The sequence below is a fragment of the Anser cygnoides genome, chromosome 3, assembly GCF_040182565.1.
Source record: "Anser cygnoides isolate HZ-2024a breed goose chromosome 3, Taihu_goose_T2T_genome, whole genome shotgun sequence".
Classification (NCBI taxonomy): Eukaryota; Metazoa; Chordata; class Aves; order Anseriformes; family Anatidae; genus Anser; species Anser cygnoides.
The window spans coordinates 27229989-27252039 of record NC_089875.1 but is presented as its reverse complement, the minus strand read 5'-3'; the positions used below and the strand labels follow the sequence as shown (position 1 = coordinate 27252039).

General features: G+C 37.4%; 1 protein-coding gene across 1 annotated transcript in view; it reads left to right on the top strand.

The window, feature by feature from the left end:
• HAAO (3-hydroxyanthranilate 3,4-dioxygenase) overlaps positions 1–14757 on the top strand; it is a 35009-nt gene extending 20252 nt beyond the window's left edge. Inside the window, exons 7-10 of the mRNA XM_013173874.3 lie at positions 9798–9943; positions 11051–11119; positions 12303–12385; positions 13786–14757. Coding sequence (XP_013029328.2) covers positions 9798–9943; positions 11051–11119; positions 12303–12385; positions 13786–13864 — 377 coding nt within the window. The 3' untranslated portion in view covers positions 13865–14757. The remainder of the gene's footprint in view (positions 1–9797; positions 9944–11050; positions 11120–12302; positions 12386–13785) is intronic.
• The last annotated feature ends 7294 nt before the right edge of the window (positions 14758–22051 follow it).

Sequence of the window (22051 nt, the reverse complement as noted above, 5' to 3'; positions counted from 1 at the left end):
CACAGTAGCACAGGAAGTATAATTTCAGATGAAGCCTCTAGATGCTGCTGTAATAAAAAAAAAATCCTCTCACACATGCTATCTTGTTCAATATGGTGATTTCCAGTAAGTGTCCCTCACCAGTATGAAGTAAGAGCTTATGACAGAAACCAGCTATTAAATATCAAAGCAGAAAAAAAGGACATTAAAGATTTATATTGTCAATATTTTTGCAGAAGATTAGAGCTAAAGAATAGACCTGACAGTCAATCAGAAGTTATAATATATATTCCTGCCTTTTTTTTTTAAACACAGAACTCTGAGAAATTCTTACTGATAAATCCAGTAAAGTCCTTTCCTTGTAAGTTATTCAAAAGCTGTGCAAAAGCCAAAAGACATAAAACTTTAATTAAAGCTGAAAAAAAGTTTTGTTTCTTTCAAGAGGAAAAACAACAACAACAAAAAAGAAAACAGTAAAGCAATAAAGGTACCTGTTTTGCTGAGAGCTCAATACATCTTTTTCCCCTGAATAGTTTCTTCCCTTGGATTAGCCTCCAAGTCAAGACAACAAATATTTGAAATGTTTGTGGCTTAACTATCGCTACAAGCAAAAGGGAGTCAACAAACTTCAATGGCAGGACTTCAGCCTACCAAACAGCTCAGGTTTTGCAATTTTCAGTACTCATTGACAATAAGATATTGAAAGTCTCAGTGGTGTCTTGTACATGGCAAAAAGACCCCACATCATTAGTTACAGAATTTTAAGGTAGCAGCTCCTGTCAGTGAGACTTGTGAGAAACAAGCAAGCAAGCAGAAAAACTAAAAACTTTCTTTCTCAGTCATGCACTTTCTCTCCGCTTCTTGCTTACTTCTCTTTCCCGCTAGCTTTCTTCCGCTCTCACTCTCTCCTCCCTCTCTATTTCTCACATTCTCTCATTCTCTCTTGGCTTCCCTCTTCCTTGCACACTCTTGCCCTCTCACTTTCTCACACCTCCTCTCTCCTTGCCCTCCCTGTTCTCACTCTCTTGCTTTCATTTTTTCCTCTCCTGCTGGTTCTTTTCCTCTCCTGCTTTCTCTCTTGCTTGCATCCTCTCCCTCCTCCTTCCTTGCACATGCTCCCCCCTTCTCGCTCATTTTCTCACTTGCCTCTTTCTTCCCCTCTTCTCCCTTTCCCCATCTCTCTCTTTCATTCTTTCTCAGCTTCCCTTTCTCCTTCTCCCCTCCCTCCCCCCTTCTCACACACTCGTTTGCTTGCTTGCTCTCTCCCCCTTTAAGCATTATCCCATTCCTTCTTTTCCTTTCTCCTCTCTCTCTTCCTCTCTTGCACATCTCTCCCTCTCCCCCTTTCTTTCTTTCTTTTTTCCCTAAGAAGCAGAATTCAACAATCAGCATAACACTTGTAATATTTAACAAGCTACCACCAGTGTCTCATGATGTTTCACTCAGGACATGTTTTAACAAAATTTAAGCTGATCTATGCAGAGAGCTGGATTTCAGCCCTTTTAGTTTCTCTTCTGAAAATCCAGGATCTCTTCAGTGTTAAAGTGTCAGCTGAAGCACTCTCAGGTTCGTCTCTACATAAATCTGAACTGTTGCTTCCCCTTTCTCTCTGAAAAGGGATGAAAAACATCTTCAAAGAAAACCTTGATTGCAGCTCACTCATACGGGAAAGCTATAAATGGAATCAATCAAGCTTCAATTGCCTTTTTAAAAAATAAATAAAAAAAAGGAAAAAAAACACCACATCTAAGTCCAGACTTCTTGATTTATTTATGCTTTCTGTCTTGGCCAACACTAGGGCAAGTCCCTCAAAACAGGGTACTCAGAACATATGAAGAGGCAGCAATAGCTATTAAAAAGACACATTTTTAGAAGAGTTAAGAATATTCAAGTGCAATCAATCAGAAACACACATTTTGTGCAGTCCTTACCTGAGGCACTTTCCGTGGAACTGTTTTTTACTAAATTATTAGCCTCTTTTGTATGGAGATAAGGCCTGAGAAAAAGTCTCATTTCCTTTATCAATAAGGATGAATATATTTAGGACATAGGCTAAACATGGATCACTCAAGGTATGTTTGCCTGTTTGTTTTCCTTTACACAAATTTTGACATCAGGAATGACAATTATCAAAACAATTCTTGCTGGTTTTGGTTGAACCAGCCTGGAAGCAAGGCTCTCACAGTTTCTATTTCATCGCAATTTTATAGTGCGGACGAGAGACATTTAAATACAGTTCAGACAGACACAAACACTGGTTCTGAGAAACAGTAATGGCTGAACTTTGTTCACAGAAGTACTGAGAAGTTCAAAAGTTTACCTTGCTAGTACTCACTGAAATAATCCATGCTTTTTACGTGAAATGTGATGGAAGAAAAAGTGTGAGAAAAGACTTTTCCTAAGTTAGGATTTTAAATGTTCTTTAGGAATATTGATGGTGTAGGCAGAATATCACTTCTTGACTTATCCAAATTATTTAATCTACTTCCAATCATCAATGAAATTTTAATTCCCATAAAAGATTTATAGTCAATGGACATGTAGAAGAAATATGACACAAATACCAGTCCTATAGTGACTTCACTTCCAAAACTTGCATTGATTCTAGGAGTATCTAGGGTAATTCAGCATTTGGACTTTAAATTTGGTTAGTATTGTTAGAATACACCACAGTTCTATGCTTGTGATTCAGACCTGACAAAACCCAAGTATCTGAATGTGTAGGAAAAATTGAACAGTTTATTCAATCTGTTGGAGTAGGAATACCATACAGCCTAAGGTATAGCCTATAAATGTTTTCTAGTTTCAGTACTGCTATTAAACAAGATATAAGAGTGAGCTCAGTGCTATAAAAGTCTGTAGCTAATCTAGTACAACCTCTGTAGACAGTATTTGCAGTTGTTTCACTGGCATACAAAGTCAAGTGGATCAAAAGAAAAATATGTTGATAACTGAAAATAAGAAAAAAATATAAAGAAAACTGGCTAGGGGGAAAAATGAGTTCAATTAAAACTGTACCTCTGAATAATAAAAAGAGGGAAAGGAAGAAATTCTGTCTTCATTTACAAAATGGCAAATGTATGGTCATTCTTTTGAATTTAATATAACTATATAGGTATTTATTGTTCTGTTGAAGGTACACTGAAATAATTCTAAATATATGTTTTTTTAATTTTATTTTAAATGAGAACAAACATTTTGGAAATAAGTTTAATTTGCTAGAAAACTTAGCTTAGAAAACTGAATATTTGATTCTCCTTCCTCTCGTCTTTTAAGTACTTCCAACATATCTAGATTAGTACTTGTCTTCTATAATATGTGACTTCTTTCTGATTCAAATACTTGTATTAGAAGAACAAGCATATGAGCGTTTAGACATTAAGAAGTGTTTCTCTTGGGAATGTATTTTGCAAACAGCTAACAGGAGATCTCCAGGACAGAATGGTATTCAAGGTGACAAAAATAGTCAAGCATTTTGAACTGCCTGGACCCAACAAAATTGCACAAGAAACTGTAAGAATTTCCCAAGTCACGTTCATCTCTCTCCTGAAGCCCACCTGAACAGTAAAAGCTGCCTAAGTTGAAGAAGGGACTAGAATCATCTAATATACTCCTACAGTCCTATATAACCACACAGACACTCACTGGCTTCATCCATTTCCCCTTCCTTCGTGTTTAACAACTCTTTATACCACACAGATATATATATATATATACCCAGTGAGCGTATAGCTAATACTGTAGATGAAGAGTTCAGACAAACCAGATAGGCCACAACCAACCTAAGTTAGTAACACTTAAAACACTAATAAAATACCTTTACTATGTCTGAAATACACTGGCTGCTATAATTTGTCATATGAAAACTTCTGCTAAACTCTTCAATCCCAAACCTGGTATCATCCAAAAGCCAGGCCTGCCGGCTGCATGTTTCCTGGAGCCAGGAGCACTCCAAGCAGTTCATTAGGGACCCAGAACCACTAATGACAGCAGTCATCAAACAGCAACTACAAAAAATCTCTGGGAAGAAGAGTGCGTCTCCTACAATAGTCTCAGCTGAGCCTCCTCAAAGGAAGGCAGAACATAAACTGTATTCTCTGAGATCTATCCCAATGCTTCACTGTGGGAAGCAAGCCACTGCTGACCTTTAAGTACATAATGTATATAATAAACCCATCTTGGAAATTGAAAGAAACGCCATATAAAATTGTTTTCCTTTCTGTTCAGACTGGTAAATATATATATATATATATATATAATATTTTTAAAGCTCTAAAGCTCAGAGCAGTTTCACAGCAGGTACATCTTCTCTAATAAGGTAGCTTCTTTTTATCCTCATGTTCTTAAGTGTCCCCCAGACAGTAACATCTGAATCAGAAAACTCACTTATAGTGTCAGTCTGACATTTTCACTAGTGTTTCTAAGGCTATTTAGTAATAATAGCTCACACATGTTGTAAAAAGCCTTATCTCACAAATGTAGCGAGGTCTCACAGAACTTCCTCTTCTATGGGGGGAGATGTTACACACAAAGACAATTAATGAAATGCCCACAGTTATATAAAAGGCAGACTCAGAAACAAAAGGTAAGATTCCCGAGTTTAGGATTGTATTTGGAACCCTAGCCAGTATATCTCAATACAATTTAGCATTCTTAATTACAATGACCCAGCTAGATCACGACAAGCCTTTAAACAGAAATATGGCCTAAGTCCTGCATTTTTGTTGTTCTAATTTACTCCCTTCCTCCTGGATGGTGATGTCTCCTTTTGAAGATGCAATATTTCTTTATTACAAAAATATTTTTCAAGGCTTTTCACATCAAACTCCTGTTTCAATTAGGAAAAAAATGTTGTTTAGTTTCTAACATAGATTTAATGGCACAAAGAAAAATGTGCCCAGAAATAATTACATGGATGAGCCATAAATTAGCAGTCGTGCCAACTCTCAGGGCACACTACAGAAACAAATACAGTTACACAGGGAAAGGTATGATTACACCATGTGAGTGCTGAATTTTCAGCTAAATTTTTCCGCATCTATACTTAACAACACTGAAATGAACTAACTAACCTCCTATGTAATAAGTCAATAAGTGCTCTCATTCTGGATTTTTGTATAGAATGAGTTAACTACTTTTTTTTTTTTTAAACACAGGTGCCTAGAATTACGTCCCTGGGTCCACAGGTTCTAAATGATTTGATTTGCAGAGGTATTAAACTCCTACTAGTCTCATTGACATTTCTGTTAGCACTGAGAATGAAGCTGACTTTTCAAAGGAATTAGGTAGGCATGTTGGGAATAACATCCCAGTGTATAAATTATTGCCAGCATTGGCAATTTAACATGAAAATCTGCAAAACTGTCATGTCAGAACTATTCATTATTATATAGTATTATTTAAGAGATGGAAGGGATGCTTATAAAGTAGATAGAAATAAATGAATACACAATTCTAAAATAACTCCTTATCCCTAGCATAGGCCATTTTTATGCTTTTTAAAGGATAAGAACAAAATAAAGAGGATCTAAGTGTTCCCCTTTGGATAAGGATGCCTACCTCTTTTACAGAGGGAGACACTATTCATAAGGGAATTTCTCGTGTCCTTGCTCAGAGATGAGCCCACAGCATGCAGAGATGGGTTGGTTCTAAGGCAGCACCATCACTCAGGGTGGAGGGCCTTTCTCAATTAGTAAGAACATACCAGGTGATTTAAAGAGTCAATGATTTTTCCATCTAGACTGCGCTGCCTAGAAGTGAAGAATGGCATGTCACTGAAAAAATACAGTTTTTCATAAAGCCAACGTAATCAGTTTCATAGTTGACACTATTTCAATGTATTGTATTTTATAGACTTTATTGCTTTTTTTCCTTTGCAACAAATCTCAAAAAACAAGGTTCGCAAGAAAGCTATGGAAAGAACTTGGGGTTAGTAGATCTTAAGAAACGCTCTGGCAGAATGAGATGATGCTTGACAAGAAAGTTTAGGTATATCACTGGAGTAGGGGAAGGGGAGCTCCCAAGTAGCATGCAAGTCTGGGATAAGCAAATGCACGCACATCTACCTGTTAGCCAATAGCAATCCTCTTTATTGCTATCAGAAATACAGTAATCCCAACAAGTCCCCAGCTCTCCCTTAGACTGTCTCTGTCTCTCTGTCAAGGTTGTGCTCACAATACCTGGGACCATACACGTTGGAAAGCTGAGACAGGAACAAGCTGTACGAGCACTGGCAGTTTTCTTGCATGTCTTCTGTCCTTTTCTTTTTCTCCCCACAACTTCATATTCTCGGTCTCAATAGAGTCTCTATTGTTTAACTGAAATCAACAACCAATGAAAACTGTAATTTTCTGTTTTTAAATATTTATAAATTCATTCCGTAAACATGATGTATTTTTCAGCTTAACATGATATCATCACATTCTAATTTAAAGCTGGAAAGAGCTATAAAAACCATAAAGAACTCATTGCTGGGGTATGAATATTTAATAGTAATGAACTCCAAAAATGGACTTAACTATTGAACTATTTAAATGGATCTCCTGAACAGTACAACATGTAGGAACATATTAGATTTGATATTCCACTTAGCGATACATCGGTTGGAGATAAATACACAAGGCTTTCAGCTGACTAGCTTAGCAAAGTGTAAGAAGATGTCAATTCTAGCATTTTTTATTTTATTTTTCATCCTTATTATCACTAAGGTCTCCTTGTCTCACAGTGTTAATATAAAGTAATAAATCCAGAAACACACCAACTCACATATCCTGTTACTGAAAGCCAATATACAGGCTAAGCAGAAATATATGCAACAGTAACTAAATATAAGCCATTGGGCTGATAAGAAAGACTCAGTTCCTTTGAAAGCACCAGGCTTCAATCCCGGTACATGTGAGATTGCAAAGTACTGGATCCTCCTCACTGTATTTTATTAGCTCAAGTTCACAGGGATCAGGGCACGTGCAGCTTTCAGCTTCAAGGGATAATCTGCAGATGAGGACTTTAGATGAGGACTCAGTCAAGCAGGTCATTAACAATGTCAGACGCATCATGTCACATACGTCATCATCACAGTGCTCTCCTATTTGTTCTGCAATAACAGGCAAGAGAATCATCACAGTGGCTCACACCAAACATTGACTTCATCCAGACTGTTTTCAGAGGTCATTGTCCTACTACTGGCCAAGTATTGTTAACTTGTCTGAATTAGGAAGAAACTCAAACCCCATCACAAACTAGGGCCCACTGACAAGAAAATGTCAGAAGACTGAAAGTTCTTCAGGGCTTCACTTGAAATGAAGCTCTACTTGCAATGTGTGGGCTCTTTGTAAAAAATAATAATAATAAAAAAAAGGCAGGATGTGTTACACTCTGCCTTGACCCTAAGTATGAGTAGATTGCTTTCCTGTAGCCCTGTGTAATGGGACATCCTGTATCCTGTTGATCAAGAGTTGATCACTAGAAAGAGGAAAACTAGCAAAATTATGCTTAATATGAATAAGTGACAGAAGTTAAGATACCGACTAAGAAATTGATAATTAATTTTCATTGTTAGATTTGTGTTGTTTCTTGCTCAGAACACAATCAGATTTTTTTTTTTCCTTTTTTTTAACCCCAAATTCCTTGTAAATCATTGGGAACATTTATAGTTCTGCTTGCAGAAAACTTCACAGTGCCCATCCTCAGTCTGTTGCTATCCACTCTCCAGCATGTGAAGCCAGAACTGATGTTGGCCTGACGCTGGAATTCTTGATCAAGGTGTAATCCCATGAGCTGAGCAGGACTGTCATGGCATCTTGGTGTGTGTGTGTGTGTATATGTATACCTATACATATATATATATATAGGGAGAGATGTAGATACAGGTAGACATAGCATGCGATAGAGTAAGAGATGAAAAATCTATACATATATTTGTGTGTATGTGTATATATATATATACACACAAACACACATGTATTACAAAATACTATATATTTTTTTTTACTAAAGCCCTACCGTTGTCTTTCTTGTATTACAAAAGGCTTTTCTAATTTCAAGTGACCTGTTTTAGTCTGATAACAGAAAATTCTCTGCTATCTTCATATTACTTTAGAAAGTGAAGATTGCTACTATTAATGAAATATTTAAAAGCTATTGGAATCCTAATTGCTCTGAGTACCTTTTGATAAAACATCTTGATTTTTTTCCTTCTGGGTGAGATTATGCATCATGATGTTTTAGATATTTATTTTGTATTACTCCCTAACCAAAAAAAAAAAAAAACCAACTTTGCAGTGGGTATAGTTGGATGTATCTATAATTTAAGGACAAAGTGTACAAGCGTTTCTAAATACCTCCAAAGCAAGTTTGATGAACCTGTGAAAGTGAGAAATAAAATCAGATATATTGCGGTGTGAAAATAAATCACGAAACAATGACCCTAACATTGCTTTGTAGTGTCATAAAACAATAAAACATAGTGTTTAGACTAGCTCCTGTTAATGTTTCCAGGCCCAGATTAGAATAAATCTAATGTAAAGTGTTGGGTTTTTTTGTTCTTAAAAATAAATAAATAAATAAATTCTATTTAGAATAGAATTTACTCTTAAAGAGAATTTATTCTAATGACAAAACCTGTTTCCACAACAAAAAAAGTTAACATCCCATCCAGATCTTCTGGAGATAAACATGGATATTTGGTGCATACTATGATCCATCAAATAGCAGCAGCTTATGCAGTATACTCCCGTGCCCTAGATGCACTGACCACCTTCTCACACTGTTCAAAAACTGCATCTGAAATGGCCTTCCATGAAAAACTGCAGTGATGCTTTCAAAACACTCCAGAGCCATGAAATGTGGCTTTGGAAAAGAACCAGAAGAATTCTGCCTAAGGAATACCCTAATACTTGAAAAAACCTACTCTTCCTTGTGTTGTAACTAGAATTTGGCTGAGAGTTTATTAGCTCAATGCCTTTGGGAGACAGACATATGGTGAGTTTTTCCTGCATCTAGTTGGCATCCTGACATGAAATTGTTCTAGAGGCATTCCCCTGTGGCTTCTCAGAACCAGCTACCTAGGATCCCCAAGGTGATTACCCTGTCTCCGAACTTCACTGCTAGACAAAATTAACTTTAGTCATTTACCAACTCACAGCAACACGGAGCACAAGTCTTGAATTTTACTAGATACAGCAAAACTGCATTCAGTCCTCCAGCTATTTTAAAGTAAATCAGTTATGAAGAATTACTGGAAATTAAATCCACCTTAAAATCCAAGAGCACCATGAGAAAAGCCTTTATATTCAATTTAACATTGTGATAACCAGGTTGCTTCATTGTGGCCAGTGTTTTTAGCACCTAGGGGAGAAGAAACACAAAGGCCAGTACTGACTATGTGAAAGAGAGGAAGGTGGTTCAGGGGGTCTCATTCCTCTCCTAGGGGGACATGTTAGGGGTTGCTCAGCAAAGGCTCAAAAACAATACATCAGTTTTTATAAAAGCACAAGCTGGTCTGAAAGAGAGCAAAGAGCATGTCCAGAAGGACTATCTAGTCTATCACATACTGTTTGAACTTGTTTTTAAGAAGCCTGGATGCACAATTCTGACAACAGCTTCAGAGAAGCAACTTCACCAATACAGGCAAGTAAGACACGCGTCTTAACTTCAAGTGCTACATCATGATAACTGTAATAGCAAACAGTGCTATGGTCATGCTATGGACTTTCACCTAGGTAATGCCTGTGAATCGAATTTTTCAAGCTGTAAGCAACCGTAAAAAGTTTGCAAAGCTCAAGGAAAATGCCACTGATAGTCCTCTGATGCGTTTACAGATGATATCCTGAAAGAAACACCTTTCCCACTGAATTCCACTTCTGTTATGGAGCCATTTTCCTTCCACAGCTGGTTGAACGATCATCGCAGAGAAATAAAACAGAAGCAATCCTTGAGTATCTTTGGAGATAACTTTGAAACAGAGGTAGGTGGTTTAATTTCTATGAAAGAGGAGATTTTTAAAGGTACAGATAATAGGTGCCTCGTGTTCAGACTGAACGAATCCAGGCCTTGCAACCCTATCTGCTGAGAAAATCAGGCACCTTTAAAAAGCAATTCACTCGTAGCCTGCCCTGCCCCTTGGAAATGGCCACCTTTGGCCACTGATCCGACTCGCCTAGGGCAGGGGACTCCTATCTCAGATACTTCCATTTGCAGAATCAACCCAAACCTTATTTCCACTCACTTCCTTTGGGATTAAAACAGCTTCCCCGCCCCCTTATTTCCCACATCAGAAATACCAGCAAGATGCTAACACTGCTCACAAGTGTGTTCAGCTTCCCTATATGTTTGTACAGCACTCTTGGTGCCAAATCTAATTCAAGTGTGTAAATACACTTTTTTTTCCCTCCTTAATCTACATAAAATGGAAACAAAGACCTGGACAGCCAGGGCCATGCTAGAGCACTGTACTTCTCAGCCTTGTCAAACACAGTCCAGCTTGAGTGTAAATGAGGCTGTCACCATCTGAATGTCTATGCTGCATGCACGATGGTTTACAAAACATATTTTCTCCCTGGGTTACTTGGAGTCATATTCTGAAGAATCCACTACATTTGACAGCAGAGCGACAGAGTGTGGGACTGTCAGGAAGAACACAAAAAGGGCAGATAATGAGAAAAATAAGGTCTGGTCTACAGCCTTTTTAATGTTAATGGAAGAATCTTTTTGACTTCAACACACTCTTGACAGGGCCCTGAGTTCATGAGGAGGAAGCGCCTGTTCCAAGAACAGAAGCAGGAAGGATATAGATGCAAAGCAGAGAGTGGGAGGAGGCAGAAGGAGTAGATAAGTGAGGATGCAGAAGAGCATAAGGAGTGGCAGGTGTGATCAGTTCCCTTTTTATCAGTAGGAATCAATATGAGAATACCAAACGTAATGTGAATTTTAATGTCTGTAAAAATAATGTCATCCTCTATGAAGATTTTTCTTTAAAAATAGAATGTTTAAGTGCTGTAGAAAGATGAATGTGTACACTTCAGTCACTGGGATGAATCCATTACTTTTCTTTCCTTTTTTTTTTTTTTTCTAGGTTATAGCTTATGGACCAGGAACAACTGAAAAAACTAAAAGTAATTCAGATATCTGGATATGGCAACTGGTATGTGACAATTCACACATATTAACCCATGAATTCACATTACAGAGCAAACTGCACAGTTGTAAAGCCTCTTACTACCAGCAACAAAAATTAATGATTACCTTCCTTCTCACAGAAGCCATCATTGACAGGAATCATCGTTTGACTTTAAACTATCATGAAAAAAAAATTCTGTAAACTGCCACCATAAAAATAATCCCTCTTTTCCCTCATCTTGTATGAGGAGGACAAAACTACTGCCATCCTCTATCAGTTCTAGGTGGGGATTTTGATTCCTGCTAGGGTGTACCTTGCAAATACATCAGAATGCCTCTGGGTGATAAAATCATCACCTAGTAGTACTTGCCTTGAAGTTTTTGTCCTCATACTGAACTCCAGCTGGAATTCGGTAGACAAAGCTAATAAAAATCCAAGATCATTTTTATGCTAAAGCACAGTGGTAATTGATCCAGATGCTCTTCTTTCTCCTGGCTTCAAAGAAACACCTGCAGCCCAAGGGGAAAACAGCAGAGAAAAGCTGGTTTCCCTTTACACAAGTCAAACTAGCTCGTAAGGCAGGTATTTCCATCAGTTCCTGTTCTGTTGAAATTCACAGGGACTATCAAATACTAATTAAAGACATAATATTCTTGAAAGACACTTGTTTACACTGCAGCTCACTGCAGCCTGTGCAATCAAGACCTTGCTGCTGGCAGGAATCTGGTTCCTCTGCTTGACAAGATAATGATGAGTCTGTTCCAGTGTAGACGGATGCCTATTACTGATTTCTGTCAGCTCCCTGCTGACTTGTGAACTTCTTTTCAAGACTTAAAAAAGTATTAGGAATCAGTAAAGTAGAAGAGGAGCTTGAAGTACTACAGCAGGTTATCCCTGTAAGTTTCCAGAGAGTCGTACCAACTGGCAGGCTGCTGTGTTAGATTGGTAGCAGCACATCCCTAAGGCATCAGGCAATAGGTTGCTGCTTTATGATGAGGAACAACGAACCATGAGGCATGTTTTTATTGATGCTAATAGTGTCAGATGGGGAAGATCAGCTGAATATTTAGCTAGATCTTGTAAAACAGTGTTTTGTTTGAAGTGCTCTTTCAGTAGGAAAGATTTCCATACTTACCTTCAGCATTTTCTTTCTGCTGGTGATAGGACATGGAAAACTAAAAGCTGTCTGTCTCTTCTTTCCCTTCAGGAGGGTGCATCTACAGTTACTATGGATGGTAAAACCCTGACTCTAACTGCTGGTGACAGCCTGCTTGTCCGTGCCCAATCTCTGTGAGTAGAGACGAGCGATTCAACAGCATGATTTCCCAGGCTCCAACAACATAAATTCTGTCTATTTGGTCCATATCAAGCTGGGCATCAGCTGGTGCAGAAACATTGCCTCTGTGATTGCAGGATTTGCAATAGCCTGCATTATTCCTTAGGGCAGAAGTGTCTTTTGGAGGAAACAAAGCCAGGCATTCATTCTAGTTCACCTCGTATGATTAAGCTGGGGAAAATAAGAGATAAACACCAAGAAAAGGCAGCACACAAAAGACCATGCATAAAGGTAGATGGCAAGAATGCTAATACTAAATGGCAACAGCAAATCCTCTAAGCTTCAGATCAGCCTTAATCAAAATCAATACAGTGAGATCTGGGTGCCAGACCAAGAGCACAGTTTTCTTCCTGGATAGGATGCATAAGGCTGTTTCACAATCATGGTACACATAATATATGTAAAAAGAAAAACTGGTGAAAATAGTTTCCAGAAGGAATGGAAAGTATTTGCCAACTCTTGTGAAAAGTGGCATAGGTCGATAAAGTGCCCATCGTGAAGAATTACATACACCCACTAGTTTGCTGCATTGTATTACTATAGGCAGATGATTACAAATGGTCTGCTTTCCTACAGGAAAAAAAAAAGCAAGCAAGCAAAGAAAAACTAATAAGTAGTAATGATGATGTTTGCTAATCACTAAATAACACCAGAAGCCGTTGCTGAAAGACCTGAAACCGTCCAGCTGCACAGAATGGTTCTCTGCACCTGTGATTCCAACAAGTACCTCTTCCCCTCCTCCCTCCACCATTATGTCCACTGCTTCTATGAAATCACTTCTCTTAAATTAATTCCCAGTCCTGCAGTCAATCAATGAGACTGTTTTCAAAATCCTGGCATGATGCATGTGCAGAGATCTGCCAGCACAGATCATATTGGATTAAGGCATTTATCAGACCTGTACAGCAGGCACATACTATTGTACATATCACTGCTGTACGCTGATACTGATCTCTGGCCATCTCTGAAACTGGCATAAACACCTAATACAAAGGTGATGACCACAAGGCAAAAATACTCCTCAATTCTTAGATGCTTATATTGTTAAAATAATCTGTTTAAATCCTTACATCACTGAGATCAGAATTTCCCCTTGCTTCATCCATAAGAAGAGAGATGTTCTTCCCCATTGTGTCATGATGTTTGGCTTACATGGATGATTACGAAGAGCTGTTCTGAAAAATATAGCAAGATATACCAATATGGAAATAAAACAAACGTAGTCAGAAGAGAAATTGTTTGTAATTCCTCTACTTTTCAGGAGCATCAAGGTATTTAGTTGTTAGGTTTGGTAGTTGGTTTGTCCTCCCCACCTCCCCTACACATTCAATCACCTCTCTTTCTATTTTTCCAGGTACTTCTGGAAAAGAGAAGAAGAATGTGTTGCTCTTTACATTGCTCAGGATCCAAAACGCAAGCAGCCTTATAGTTAGTTTCTGTACCAGTTGACATTGATGAGAAAAATTTTAACCTACTTATGTTATCTTAATAAATTTATAGTCAGAACGCCTGTAAATCTGAACAGTCTAACACAATAATTACACTGGAATCAAGTGTTATACCCTATTATAACTTTTTTTTTCCCCAAGTAGTTAATGTTTCAGCAAAATCTACAATCTGTAATTTTGTTAAAAACAAGCAAAGCAAGAATTCTTACATGAAAGCAAATAAAAACAGATCCAAGTAGCAGGATTAGCTATATAGTAATATAAGTGTTAGTATCTGGAATAAATTGAAAGCTTTTCAAGTGCAAGTGTCCTCTGTGAGGTGAAGAAAAGGAGATAGGACAGATATTGTTGTGCTTATTTACAGAACATTCTTCATTTCTTTGCCTCAGTTTTGCCATTAGTAATAGATTAGGTATGTTAGTTATCAAGCCCACAGCACAGGGGCTTATATTTGTGGTAGTTTACAGATCTTCTGAGATCTTTAGATAAAAAGCCCTTAAAAATTAAAAAAAAAAAGAAACTATCTGCTTTACTATTTGAGGATCTCAATCCCTTGGCAAAAATTGGAACGTGTGTTAGTAAAGGGGGAAGCAGTAACATCACACATTACTTAGATCATCACTGTACTTGCTTCAGGTAACTTTAGCTGGTTAACAAATCTGGCAATGCAGTACCAATCACAGCTGGTAGTAACATGCCAGGTATACCATGTGGGATGCTGCTTATGCACCACACTATCATCATGGCATCTTGGTCCTGGATTTCCAGCTGTAGAAGTCTCTATTTAAAATAGCCTAAAACATGTGGGCTTTGGTTTTTTTTTTTGTTTGTTTGTTTTAAATGTTGCACTTTACATTATTAAACATTTAACTAACCTGTTTTCTGATGTTGAGCTTTATCGATTACATGCTTGAAAAAGCATGAAGTTACCATGTCTTGATTTTTGTAATAACTCTAATGAAAGTTCAGAAAATATTTCTTTAATTTATCTATCACCCGCAAAGCTCAGTAAACTGAAATGTTGTATGTGTTTTACATGAGTGTTCGTACTTCTGGTGAGAAAAACTGAGATATGTTGGCCTTAATTTATAATATATTTAGGCTCATTAGCTTTTCTAGTAAAGCATACAGCAGAATTTTGCTCTGTTCTCCTAATAACAGGGGATCTAATTTGAGAACCTGAGCCCTGTCCTTAAGACTATTATGGATGTGACCTACAACAGACAAGTGTCCCTTGAATGAGGGAGTAATTTATCTGATTACCTTTGGTATCGATAGGCCTGTCTGTCTGCAGTATTGCCTGCTCCCTGAGTGAACATCTACAGCTGAAGAATCTAGGGTATCAAAGCATTGTATTTTCAGTTTACCAGTTTGGAGGTAACTACCACAGTGCTAGTTCTGGGTTTACTTCATATCACAGAAATGTTTGTATTTCACACAACAGTAATTGGATAAAATACACTAGTATGTATGATGATCTGCAGCAGCTCTTCACACATTCAGAGGCACTGCGAGCCATGGAAATTTCAGAATGCAAATTTAAGCACCTCTAGATTACAGATACTTTCCACCTTTAAAGACTTCACGGTTTAGAATTAAGGCTCCACTCAAACATATTCCTTCTCTTTCTAAATAAGGCGCACCTGCTGTTTGATTTGGGTACTGATTTTCAATCCAAATCGTACATCTATTCAGTCCATCTATTGCCCATGGTTTCTCCAAGACTCAGAAACAATGCCTTTATACAAATATGAATTCTAAACTACAATTTACTCTACTACACAGAAGAGAAAAAACATACCTGCACTACACTTCAAAAATGAATTATTACTGCGACACACTCAGGACTGTCCAGAGTCACAAGCCAGAGCTGGCTGACCTGAAAGCTTAGAAGCACACTCAAAGGAGTCTGAACCTACCTACAGGCATATGCAGTTACCCAAGCCTGTATTTCACCTAGCCTGGAAGTCAGCAGGAGTTTTCCCTTTAACTTCAAATGGGAAAAGGCAAGTGGCCCAATGTTGCCAGTTGTTTGGCAAATTATCAAGAGAGGTTGTGGATTTTCAGTGCCTTTAAAATGTTCGAACAGTGAGAAAAATGCTAAATTTTGTGAAAAGAAAGATAAGACACACCCTTTTAGCTACTAATATATTGTGTTTTCTATTATTACAGCATTTAAATTTATATGAGCGATATAAACATTATGATAGCATTTCAAATTGAGCAAGACCTTGTGTTAGAGTCAGTTATAAATCAGCAACGTAGATCAAAAATATTCATTGTAATTAGTACCTCCAATTGCCAACTAAGCTAGATAGGTCTGACCTGATAGTGTACTTTTATTCTGGTTTTGAGCTAAGCTGCATTATAAAAATTATTGAAATAAGTTTCGATACAGTCTCAATATATTCTTCCTTATTAAGTGCTGAATTATGAGACAATAATAAAATATGTTGATTAACATGGTTACATTACGTATCTGCACAAGTAAAATCCAACACAACTTTATGCAAAACACAGGTAAACAGTGACCCTCACAGATCATGTTGTAGCATATCACAGAAATCAACAGCAGAGCTCAAGACTGTCCCATTGTTCTTAAAAGTAACAGAGAACAGTTAAGGCAAGATAATGATCAGATGCCAACTACATTTCACGTTGCAATGAATCAATTGACAGCTTGCAAAAGTCAAGAGATGAACTCTCCTTCCTCCATGCTTGCTTTATTTTTAGATCCTGCTTGTTCCTTTGAAGTAACAAACTACCAGAGCCAGAAAACCAGACTAGATGGATCAATTAACTGATCAGGTGTGTTGTAGTAAACTCTTTCCTCAAACCCACACAGCATTTATTCATGCTTGTAAACCAATCTTCTCTAATTTTATGAAGATAATACTTTCACTCTGGTGTTAAAAGCATTCATTGTACTCCAATTTCAGATCTCCAACCACATTTATGTTATAGAACAGATGCACGTAAAACAACACTCCCACCATCATAGCATATAAGTAAAGGAAGCTTTTTTTTTTTTTCTTTCTTCAAATTCCTACAAAACCAACTTGTGTTCATGATGCAGATTTCAGTGAGTTGTGGGTTCTTTCTACTTATTTTATTTTCAGTTAATTATTCAGAGTGCACTTTAATAAACATACCAGGCTAATAAAGGTTATCGCCTCCTGGTCCGTTTCTGGTTGAAGACACACATAGTTGTAAAGCAACTCTTCAGCATCAAACTATGCAGAATAACAGCTGGTTGGACCCAAATTAAAAGTGTTGATTTTAAAGTAATAATGAAGAATACAAAGTCAATATACACCCTGCAGCTCAGAGTAAATATCTCAACCCACAAGTGCCAGCACTATCTGGCACAAAATGATCTTATGGTGGATCCAGCCAGTGATATCAGTGATTGTACAGAAACTGTGGAAGTCCATAAAAACTCTTTTACTATTACTGAAATTTTTATTAAAGCTTGAAAGCTAGGGGGAAAATATATATCAAATCAATATATATCCAACAGTTCCTGTTCAGCACCTTAGCAGAAATAAACCCTGCTGTTAGGTAAATCAAACCCAAATGCATGCATAAGATTCACTTCTGCAGACAGCTCTCCTGTTTGAAGATCTGTGAATCACATACAACAACTCTTTCCAAATTGATGTGGCTTTAGGTTAAATATACCTCCAAGATCTTTGACCAGGTAATTCAATCAAATTGCATCACAACCACAAAGATTTGAACACCACTTTATATTTTTGAAGAGCAACTCAACAGGTGTATATATATGACCATTACATAGATAAATAAAAACATATGTCCCTGGTTCGGGAGATAAATTATGCTGAAGTCAGGGCAAAATTATTTGGGTTCTACAAACATTTAAATGCCACCCTGCCATGCTTTGCTCTGAGGGTGCAGCCACCTCCACTGAGGACCCACAGGGCTTGGTTTCTACTCTTTCCAAGATTTGAGCCAAGCTCATTCTCTTCTTGCAAATCACAGCCAGAGATCTATAACCCAAAAGTCTCAGGAAAAGGTCAATGTCACAAGACAATGACCTAGAGACAGCTCTTATCTCTGTGCAGAGGTGGGAAGCCAAACACTTATTTTGCTGTCTTGCAGGAACATCCCCATCGCAGGGCACACTGTTAGGGGCATCTCCATGCCCACTTGGTAAAGCTCTGTGCTACTGTGGCAAAATAAACTGAGCCATACAGGGTTGCTCATACCCCAGTATTGCTAGTGAACTAGAGGATAATTCCTACTCCCCAAATGGAGTTACAGAAAACATTACTCTATAAAATAAAAGCTAGCACTGACAGAAAGCACATATCATTACAAAGCCATTGTTTCAGTGACAATTATTTGCCTGAACACATTTGTGATCTGAGCTGCCTGTTAGCATCTTGGCATAAGTTACAAAATGAAGGTAAACAACACATTTTGACTTGGGAAAAATAATCAGCAGATTGTCAAACCACAAATAGATCAGTTTGTTTACATCAATCTGAGAAAAACGTTAACAGTTACCGATTGCTTCTTGATACTGGTGACTAACAACCCACATGGTTCAAACCCTGTGTGCTTTATTAGTGAATGGCATATAAACATCAAATGCATCAGGCCCTGTACCGGATAATATCCTGTTATTCTCTTCAGAAGAAGAAGAATGGCAAATATTGAATGAAACTAAGTAAAAGCTTGAAAACTCTCTGCCTTTTGTATGACATTGTGAAGTCTGAGACACATCATTAAAAAGGACAAGCACATGCACCTGAATATTAAGCAAAACCCATGCAAGCTCATTTCAGGACCACTATCTCTCTCCATCCACAGCATGTAAGTGGAAGCAGAAGAAAATGAGAACTTGCTAACACCTGATGAGACTTGTAGGAGTCATAAACTGGCCAGCATTAACTATCATCTGTAATCAGGAACCCCAACAGACAAACAACAGTGAACCTGCAGTATGACATTAGAGAGTAACTGATGTTGAAAGTGTAGATAATTAAAAATGCTGAATGATGCAGAAAGCATTGATTCAAAGTTCTTTTATGTAGTGGAAAGACACAGGATATAAAGCAAGAAAATTGAATGAGTCCCTTCCAGACATACTTTTGGTTTAGAGAGCTCAGATCATATGCTCCAAGAAGAAACAATGACATTTAATAACTATGAAACCACAGGAAATGAAACTGCCATAGACATTTCAGAGAAAACACATGTAACTTCCTAGAATATATTTTTAATATTCATAAAATATTTTCAGCTACTAGAGTTCACTCAATAAATCATATAGTGATTTCCAGAAATATCACACACACTGCAGCGGCAAGATTTTATTTAATCCAAAAATCTACTAGATTAGCTGTATTTTTAAATCAAGACAGAAAATTATATGCTAGCATTAGAATCAGACAGCCTTATCCCATCAGACCTAGAGTTTAAAACAAAAATTAGCCAACTCTCTGGTTTCTATTTCCAAGACAAATGACAATATTAAACTGTCTAAAGCTATTTCTTCCATCTTCCAGATAAGCTAGGCAATCTACACCCAATTCTTCACTGAAAGCAGTTTGCCTCTACTTACATCTTTGCTGATTTAGATACAGCTGCCTTGATTTATGCTGGCATGTTAACAGAATCAGGCTGCTACACTACAATAAGTATGGTTTTCTGTGTGCAAAATACTATTGCATAGTTTTATAGACTATATATGTGCGTGTATGTGTGTACACACATATACAGACACAGAGACATATATACAAACACACATATATGCCTTCTTAGTATCTTTGTGCAGTAAAGAATTGTGAAATCTCATCTTGCCCATACTGGTGAAGTTTGTGCCAAGCATACTGCATGTACTTGTCATTTTATAAAATGACTAGCCAATTATTGTCAGCCAGAGATAGAGATTGATACTAAAGGTCATTTTTATTTATGTCAGACACGGGATGTTTCAGAAGCTGTTATGGAGTAGCTACATCTGTGCTCTCTGAGGGTTGGATGCACTCCATACATGCTGCTGGAGGACAGAAAAAGAAGGAGATCATACAGGAGGAAAGAACTATCCTGGGCTTCACTGGAAGCCAACCACATAAGATGCTCACCTAAGCCAGCCTTTCCACAGCATCCCAGGGAATTGGGGCTTTGCAGCTCACAGACATACCTCATGGAGGGCCAGAGGTTGTTTTTTATTATCAGTTTTAATCTAATAGAAAGGTTTCATGGCATTTATTTCCTCTATAGCAAAATTAACTCTACTTGCAAAGCTTCCTCCCCCTCAGAGGGAAATAAGATGTAGGCTCGGAAGCCCAAATCCGCAATGATATTTAAGTGCCTGAGGAACTGTGCCAGAGTGTCTGGCAGTGGAAGCTAAACAGACTCAATTTTAAAAGAATATAGTGAATGGAGAGACAGACTGAAAGCTCTGGGGAATGAAGTACTTCTTTTATCTACTATGGGGGCAGCTGTTAAAGTGAACTTCTCTATTCTTGCTCGTCTGTGTGCTTAAACCCACCATCACTGACATCTCCACTTCTGCTTGAAATTGGCCTTTGCTACAGTTGGCACCAAGTTAGTCATGAATGGTATTTCCATGACATCAACATCAGTCCAGTGGGAGCTGGACAGAAATAAATACAGTTTGTATGATTACATGAATGGTCATCTTAACGTTCCTTGCCCTGCAGAACAAAAAAAATAAACTCTTTGTTAAAGGTAATAATATTCTTCTTGCTTAATTTAAGACACACAGAAACAGTCAGATATATTTGAAAAAGCTGTTTTACAGATTAATTTATGTAGCTTGTGCATTCTGTCATTAAACTGTTATTTTCCATATCTAATTCTTGACATTTTGCATTGAATCTATTTTATTCATTTCCTCATGTCTCTGTGTTGGGACAAATGCCATTCTCAGTTGTTTTTCTATCAATATGTAGCTAATGGAATTACCCTCATCTCATGGCACTACAATTGGGCTCTCTTTCTACATAGGTATTACAGCCACAACATGACACAAGGTGGAACCGCATCAGCACACAAAGGCTGCTTAACAAAGGGTACACACCAATTTACTGCTTCTAATCTTCTGCAGGTTATAATTTCACTCTAGTAGTGCACCTTATTCAAGATAATAGAACAATCCTTTTGGAAGCTTTGTAATTTTTGTTACAGCTGAATTTGGCTTTCCAGAAATGCTATAAAACCAAAAATCGGCAGCTGCATCCTGTTGAAAAGAAGCACCTTCTAGATGACTGAAATGTTAACATCTAGATCTACACAGAAGAAAGCACTGTAGATCAGTGAGAAGAAAAGGAAGGAAGGAGGCATTCAAATGCCAACAGTGCTTCTCATGCTTGTATTTTAAAAGCTCAATATGTAGAAGTCTTTGGATGGATGGATGAATGGAAAAATTTCACCTGAAAATATTTTAGGGCACTAGCAATTGAAAGAGATTTCTTCAATTCCTTGTATTGTTTCTTCAAATGAATACATACTGTTAGAATGTGACCTTCATTTTATCTGACTTGAAGAAGTAAGGTTAGGAAAAGTATGCTAGAACAGGCAAATAGTAGTTATTGCACGCATGTTTTAAAGGCATACAAAAAAACCTTTCACTTTGGTGTCTGATGTGTTTAGGGAAATCATAGACATAGTTTGTGTTATCTGCCATAAGGTCTTCACTGAGGAGGTTCATGCTGTGAGGATTTCCATGGCAACTACTTACATTGACATAAGTGTTCATTTTTAAAATTGAGAGTCCAGGGACATGATTAGCTACAGCAATTATACCATGTAAACCACCCAAACAGAGATCTGTTTTTCAGGGCCAAGTAAACCAACTTGCCTTTTCCTCCATGGCAACCAACTTCAGAACATCTACTAAATTAGAAAAAAAAAAAACCATAAGTTCTTTTTTTTTTCTTTACAAGAAACAATAATGTGTTTACATACACACATACAGATGAACTGATAAGTTCTTAAAATTACAAACTACATCAGGTGGCCTAATGAAAGTCTACATGAAGAAGACTATAATGAGGTCGACCCAAAGAGACACAAAAACGGATTTTCGAGAACATTTCCAATTCTATTGAAATCAACCTCCAAAGAGATTCCAAAAAGATGACAAGTTCTCTCTCATCCTTAATGAAAATATTTAGG